Source organism: Microtus oregoni, unplaced genomic scaffold (genome assembly GCF_018167655.1).
Source record: "Microtus oregoni isolate MIOR12 unplaced genomic scaffold, Mior012 000055F_ref0000237, whole genome shotgun sequence".
NCBI classification, from domain to species: domain Eukaryota; kingdom Metazoa; phylum Chordata; class Mammalia; order Rodentia; family Cricetidae; genus Microtus; species Microtus oregoni.
Window position 1 is genome coordinate 804998 of NW_024543831.1, and position 7391 is coordinate 812388.

The 7391-nt window shown below is 53.6% G+C and overlaps 1 protein-coding gene across 3 annotated transcripts; it reads left to right on the top strand.

Annotated features, from left to right (window-relative positions):
• The first annotated feature begins 2075 nt into the window (after positions 1–2075).
• Positions 2076–7188, top strand: Thy1 (Thy-1 cell surface antigen). Of its 3 annotated transcripts, none has more exons than XM_041638690.1 (4): positions 2076–2174; positions 4782–4843; positions 5210–5545; positions 5926–7188. In XM_041638690.1, the coding sequence occupies exons 2-4, from the start codon at positions 4807–4809 to the stop codon at positions 6036–6038; spliced, it is 486 nt and encodes a 161-aa protein (XP_041494624.1). In that variant the 5' UTR covers positions 2076–2174; positions 4782–4806; the 3' UTR covers positions 6039–7188. The 3 variants fall into 3 exon arrangements, with proteins under 3 accessions (XP_041494624.1, XP_041494627.1, XP_041494626.1); XM_041638693.1 differs by having other exon boundaries at positions 2107–2174; positions 5218–5545; XM_041638692.1 differs by lacking the exon at positions 2076–2174 and adding an exon at positions 2206–2572.
• The last annotated feature ends 203 nt before the right edge of the window (positions 7189–7391 follow it).

Genomic DNA, 7391 nt, shown 5'->3' on the forward strand with positions numbered 1-7391 from the left:
GATTCCATCCGACTGGAGATGATGCTTAAGCAGACACAGAGTAGCAAGCTCTCAAAAGGCCATGCTCCCCTCCCTTTCCTGAAGGCAGAGTGCCTAGGGACCCAGAAAGTAGGCCAGGTCCTGGAAACCTTCGCAAAGTAGCACAGACAGGCCTCAGAAGGACCTGCAGAGTACCATCCAGGGCCTCGGGCAGCCTGAGCTCTGCAGCTAACAGCCCTCTGGCCCATGTTCTGCTCTGGAATAAAGGAACCAAGCAGCTCCAGACCCAAGCTGTGGGAGAAGGAAGTTCCGAACTAAAGCAATTGGACTCAGATAGGAAAGATCCCTGAACCCAACGGGAATCCACTGCAGTCCAGGGACAGAACGGAGCATGTGTAGAACGAGACAGGAAGGAAGCTCAAAGATTGAGAAAGAATGCAAGGGGGGTGAGAAGCTGAGGCCAGGACACCCAGATTCTGAGACATTCCCCTTTGAACAGTAAAGCCGGGTGGGTTCATCTACAAGAGGGGTGGTCCTCGAAGGGGGGGGGGGCTGTTCCTTAATTCCCAAGCCCTGGGGAGCTTTACCAAAAGCACCCCAGGAGTTCAATGGCTTACCAGAGGAATAGCTCCACTCCTGTTAGAATGTCCCATCATCTCAGGCACTGAGGGAGGAGATTGAAATTGCATCTGCAGGCCCAGGGAAGGCTTCCAGCAGGGCCATTACTGTATTGAGCCTGCAGTGCCGGTGCCAGGGCTGACTTCTATGAGGAAACAGGAGGATGAGCAGGCAGATGGCTGAGACCTAGGGCTAGTCCACAAGACTTCCCAACCAGAATTCAGAGACCAGGAGGTTCAAATCAGACCAGCCTTTTAAAAATATAGAGGGACAAGCAAGATGGCTCGGTGGGTGAAGGTCAAAAAGCCTGACCACCTGAGGTCAGTCCCCACAAACTACACAAACTACATGGTAGGAGGAGCCAACTCTGGAAATCTGACCTCTGGCCTCCAAATAGGTGCACTTGGCCATGTGCTTGCACAAGACACATACACACAATACATGTGTAAACAATTTTAAGTTTCATTTAAAATAATAATAAATATTAACAAATAAATCATTAGCACTCTGTGTTTAAAAAGAACCTCTTAGTGACATCACAAAGTTGATAAGGGAGAAGAGGTATCCCTGAGGATGAGAAACTGGGACTGGGCCTTTCCAGTTATCACATACATGCCCCCCCCCCCCCCCATTCTGAGAGTTCTCTCTTTTCTCTCCCACTAGCTGAAGGCTGTGAAGTGGAGTGGCTCAGCACTGAGGCTTTGGGTTCTAAGATCCTGCGATTGGTCAGTCTGCTAGACTACTTACCAACCATGAAGTAACAAGGAGTGGGATAGGCCCAGTCTGTTGTGATGGAAGTGGGGATGGAATGTGACCGTGGATGTAATGAGCTGGGCACAAAGCTCGTGAGAAGGCAACACTCCTCCCTTGTTTGAAGACTCATGGAAGTGAGAACATTCTAGCTGGCTGGGCCAGGGAGGGTCAGCTCAGGAATAGCGTCAGGAGCAGAAAGCATTCCTCCAGCAGCGCCAAGGGCTCTGCGTACAGGAGGTGGGCAGGCCTGGGCAGCAGAGAGAGGAACCAGGCGGGTGCACCTCTTGACTTGCTTCCGAAAGCCTGCTCTAGCATGGAATGCAACCAACCAATTTCCTTTGCAGAATTCCAGGCTCCAAAGCCAAAACTTGTCCCTGGAGGCTCCAGCCTAGAGGGAGAGGAGGGGGAAGCTAGCAGGCCTCCCCAGAGCACTCTCCCCTTCCTTTGTCCAGACTTCTGAAGGCTCTAGCAGAGAAAGGGTTACAGCCTTAAAAGGAGAGCAAGTGCTCCTGTATGAGAAGGAGGCTGCCCCATCCTTATTCTGGGGGTTCCCAAACTGTCTTTTCCCTAAGCAGGCCAGTCGGCCACAGGACTGAGGGTACCCCTTCAGTAACAGCCAGCCATCTTCCCACACCCAGGCGCGCCCTCACCCGATACCCCACCCCCTCCATCCTTTTTTTCCCTCAGCCTCTGATTGGCTGAACCCCGAGGCCCTCCCCGCTCCCCCTCTCCCCCACCCCTGGTGAAAACTGCGGGCTTCGCGCAGGGTGCAGCTACTGGAGGCGGTGGTGCATCCGGACGAGGCTGCAGCTACCAGAGTCCAGGTGAGAGCAGTAGCCAGGAGGAAGCCGCGTACACAAGGACAGCCACAGAGCGAGGGTGCTAGCCCTTCCAGCGGCAGGTTTGGAAAAGGATACGAGGGCGCTCCTTAATGAGGGCGCGGTAACTGGGAAAGGGACTTGCATCCCAGACTGGGCGGGAGTGAGTCTGTGCAGGGTCGCAGGCTTTTGCTGGCGGGCGCTGTCAGAGACTGGGTGCCAGAGGAGAACCGTAAGGAAGGGGACACCGAGGACAACCTTTAGTTCTGCCGTCCACCCAGAGGTCCCCACGTTCAGATCGCTGGGGAAAGGGGGTAGTGCCGCTAGAAGGAGGAGGCAGGTGGCAAGCTGGAGGGAGTCTCCGCCGTGTGACCTCGCGGCTGGCTGGGTGCGGGGCACCTCAGGTAAGGAAACCGCAGTGCTGCAGAAGGGGACTGGGTGGCAGGCGCGGGGGAGGGAAGAGCTAGAAAGGATCATGGGGGGATGGGGAACCTCAATTGGCAGAGGAGGATTGAAATACGGAAATGGCATCAGGGTGGGGTCAGCCAGGCGTGGCCTCAGGGAGAGACCCAGAATTTGGCTGGGTGTGGGCTTCTGAGACTGGGGCACCAGGACACAAACTGCCTCTGTCAGCGCACTCTACCTCTTCTCCTGGTTCTGCCAGGCCTCCAAGTCTCAGCTCCATTTCCTTCCTCTAGGGTTCCTTTTTCCTCCCCCGAATCCCAAACCCACACTCTCTCCTCCAAAACCCAGTGTTCTCAAATCCAAGCCCTTTGCGGGCTTGGGCGTGGTGGTTAGCCTTTAATCTCAGCCCTCAGGAGGTGCGGGCAGCAGAATGAAGAGTTCAAGATCAACTTGGTCTTACCTCACGAGTTCCAAGCTCACCAGGGTTACTTAAGGAAGCCTTGCCTCTAAAATAAATAAACAGCCCCCTTTCTCCGCCACAAAGTCTTGGGATCCAGCCCCCCCCCCCACCTGAGATGACATTCACTGTCGCAGCCCATCCTGGAGATCCCATTCTTTTCCCCCAAGGACCTTGGACTGCGAGAGTGGCAGAGAGGTGCGCCCTGCGCGCAAAAGGCTGTGTAGTCCAGGTGGAGTCCGGGAACACTCCCTCAAGCAAGGACAGGCTGCTCAGTGTTGCCAATGTGCTGAGCAGGGGACACTTGACTGCAGGGTGGGGAGTGAGTGGGGGGGGGGCAGCTGGTGGTAACAGAAAACCTATGTCGGGAAGCTATGAACACTGGACTAGAAAACTGCAGCCCCCAGAATCCTCGAGAGCTGGCGGCATTTGCAAGCATCTCTGGCTTATGTACAACCAGAGCGCTAAGGCTTCTCATTCATATCCTGTGTCCTGTGCAGGCCTCTATGGCACCTTAGCTAGACACGTGCCTGACCTCATCCCTAGTCAATAAGCTGTCTGGATCACTTACTGTGGGGCATAGCGAGTGATGCTTATCTTTTTTTTTCTTCTTCTTTTCTTTTCTTTTGGTTTTTCGAGGCAAGGTTTCTCTGTAGCTTTGGAGCCTGTCCTGGAACTAACTCTTGCAGACCAAGCTGACCTCGAACTCACACACAGAGATCTGCCTACCTCTGCCTCCCAAGTGCTGGAATTAAAGGTGTGCGCCACCACCATCCAATGCTTACCAATTTTCTTAAACCCCATCACAAATTCCTCCCCCCCCCCCCCGATATAAGGTTTCTCTGGCTGTCCTGGAACCAGCTCTATAGATCAAGCTGACCGCCTCCAACTCACAGAAATCCGCCTGCCTCTGCCTCCCTGCCTCTGGGATTAAAGGTGTGCCCCATCACATCTGGTCACAATCCTATTCTTACGTAAGATTCAAAGAGCCTCATTTATCCAGTAAATATCTTTTATCCAGCTCTCAGGACACAGTTTGAGGACATCCTAAACTACATTGGGAGATCCAGCCTCAATAAAATAATAATAGGCCAGGTGGTGGTACATACCTATAATCCCAGCACTCGGGAGACTGCAGCAGTTTGGTGAGTTTGAGGCCAGCCCAAGCTACATAGTGAGACCCTATAAAATAATAACAAATAATTAATTATAAATAAGCAAGTATATTTGTGTATCTATTATATGCTAGGACTGATCTGGGCATTAGGTATCTTCTCAACTAGTCCCCAAGGAGGGTGTCTTTTTGTTCAATGAGTATGAAAGTATTCATTTGGAAAGACTGAATGAGTTCTGGAGAGCGGCTGCACAGCGTCATGACCAAGCCTGACCCTCCTGACCCTTGCACTCGGGCTTGGACTAAGACAGTAAAAGTTATGTGCAGTTTACCAGATCAAAATTGTAAACATAGGCAATGCTTGCCCAGAGGGGTCTTAAATCCCAGAAAAGTGCTGGAGTCGCCCAGCAAGGAAGTACTCCAGGGACAGCACAGACACGTGGCATCCCAGAAGTGTTTCCTCCTCCTTTGCTTTCTCTGAGTGGCAAAGAGCCTCAGGCAATGTCACCTTCAAAGAGAAGAGGTGAAGGGAGGGGCTTGGGTGTCCGTCAAGGTCTGCAGGGGCTGTACACCCTGACAGTGAATGTGGGTCCACTTGTCCCACCTCTTGGCTGATACCCAGCTTTCCCCGCTCCAGAATCCAGGACAGAACCCTTGGCACCATGAACCAAGTCATTGGCATCGCTCTCCTGCTTTCAGGTACTGGGCAAGGGGCAGGGCCAGCATTCCTTCCCTTGGGGAAGTAGTCTCTTTGTCTTAGACTTTGGAGGGCTCAACCTCACTGATCTGCCTGTTGGTGGTCTTCAGCAAAGTGGAAACTCCATACAGGAGCTCAGAACTCCCCTTGAGCTCCTGTTCTTGAAACATTCATTGATGAGACTTAGAGGTTGAGTAGACTAGAGATGGAAGTTGGAGTCAGGGGGGTTGTTCTGATATTCTACCAGTACCCCAGGGGTGAGTGCAAAGCACACATCCTCCCCGGCCAGGCCCCACCCTACTCTTCCTGGAGGTGGGAGGCCCCTGCTCTGTGTCTCCCCCAATTCAGAGAAGGCACTGCTGTGCCAGTCTTGCAGATGTCCAGAGGACAAAAGGTGACCAGCCTGACGGCCTGCCTGGTGGACCAGAACCTTCGCCTGGACTGCCGTTATGAGAATAAGACCAACTCGCCCATCCAGCACGAGTTCAGCCTGACCCGAGAGAAAAAGAAGCACGTTCTGGCAGGCACTCTCGGGGTACCCGAGCACACGTACCGCTCCCGGACCAGCGTCACTGGCAACCCCAACATCAAGGTCCTCACCTTAGCCAACTTCACCAGCAAGGATGAGGGCACCTACGCATGTGAGCTGAGAGTCTCTGGCCAGTCTCCCACAACCTCCTCTCAAAATGTCTCTGTGTTCAGAGGTGAGACTGGTCCCCAGAAAGATGAAATGGCCAGATTAGCCGGGCTGGGGCTAACTAATCTGCCTACAAAAAAAGCAACCACCAGCTCCATTAGCTGGGCTGGAGAGGAGAGGGGCCCAATAGCCTTCTCATATTTCCCAATGGCTGCCTGATCCCTGGGGAACTGCTGCCCTCTGTGTGAGTGGGGACAGATCAGGGACGGGATAGGCAGAGCTTGGAGTAGAGACTATATATATTGAAGAGCTAGTGGAAAGACGGTAATTCTGTTACACCATCCGGTGGAGCCAGCTAAGACTTCAAGACAGCAGCTGCCTTAAAGGGATAGCACCTGGCATTGCCTTTGCTGCCCCTCCTCCCCTCACCTCCTTCTCTCTCCACAGACAAGCTGGTGAAGTGTGGCGGCATAAGCCTGCTGGTTCAGAACACCTCTTGGCTGCTGCTGCTCCTAATCTCCCTCTCCCTCTTCCAAGCCATGGATTTCATTTCTCTGTGACTGGTTGGGTCCACGGAGAAACAGGAAGCCTCAAGGCCCAGTACAGAGGTCCTGCTTCTCTGGGTCAGCTGACTCCCTTCCTCAGTCCCTCAGTCCCTTAGGGAGAAACAGGGACCCCGTCCCTCCTAAGGAACCCCAGTGCTGCATGCCATCCACCACCCTCTCCACTGACCGCTGGCTGCCATTTTATACTCTTCATTCCGGGGCTGCTTCTGTTTATTTCAAGTTTCTCCTTTCTTTTCTCTGGGAGTTTGTGACGAGGGAGGCCAGGATTAGGGACCTAATGGAGCATAAGGGTGGATGATGGATATTGGGGTGGCAGGTTACCAGTCCCTGGGGGGAGTTCCTCCTTGCCAACCAGGCCAGATGCCTGAAGGAGACAGAGTTGGGGTGTGTCTGTACCTGGTACAGTCATACTCTTGATGAAAGTATAGCCCAGTGGGCAGGGAGGGGGGCCTCAAGATCTCAGGATATCAGCATGCTGCTCAGCCTTTGTGGCCCGTCCAATGAGGATGAGAGCCGAAATTCTACAAGATTATTCTCAGCCGCCACACACACACACACACACCACACGCCCCCTCCTATCACTGAAGAAGTCCCCTGGGGCTCTTGAGCCAGGGCACATTCAGTAAAGATGCAGGTTCAACCAGAGAATTTTGGGGAGACGGGAGGAGGAAGAGGTGAGAGAACATCACCCCTCCTGTCTCTGTCTGCCACTACCTGGAGTGACTGGGCTGGCAGAGGAAGGCCAGCTCCTCCCCAGCTCCCAGGGAGCCAGAACTGTGACTGGAAGACCTAAGTCAGTGCAGGAAGGAGGTCCTAGAGCCATCCAGCTGGACCCGGCTTGCTAAGGGAGATCCTTGGCTCTTCTTTCCCATGCCCCTCTGTGCCAGCCCCTCTGGCTGCTCCTGATCCCCCAGACAACCAGAGTCTTGCCACCTGCCTCCTCTGGGACCTCCTAGGGTGAAAAGCAGGTGGTGGAGAGAGACCAAGTGTGAATACTTCTCGGAAGATAGCTTTTCCCAACACCCACTTCCCCACTGGCAACTCTGCCTGTCCTGTCACCGTGTGTAGTGCCACCACAGCTTACAGCATCTCACTGAGGGAAAAAAAAAAAAGCTGCACAATAAAACCAAGCCTCTGGAGTCTGTCCAGGTGTCTGTCTTCACTTCGCTCTGCCATGATCCCCAACCCGGATGGCTTGACTGGGTATTTCTATGGACAGAAGGGCCAACAGGACTCTGAGGACCCTGGTCTTCCTATCCCCTTGCCTACTCTCTCCCACTTTCTGCACACACACACACACACACACACACACCGCCACAGGAACACGATACTGGGCTTCTCTACGGA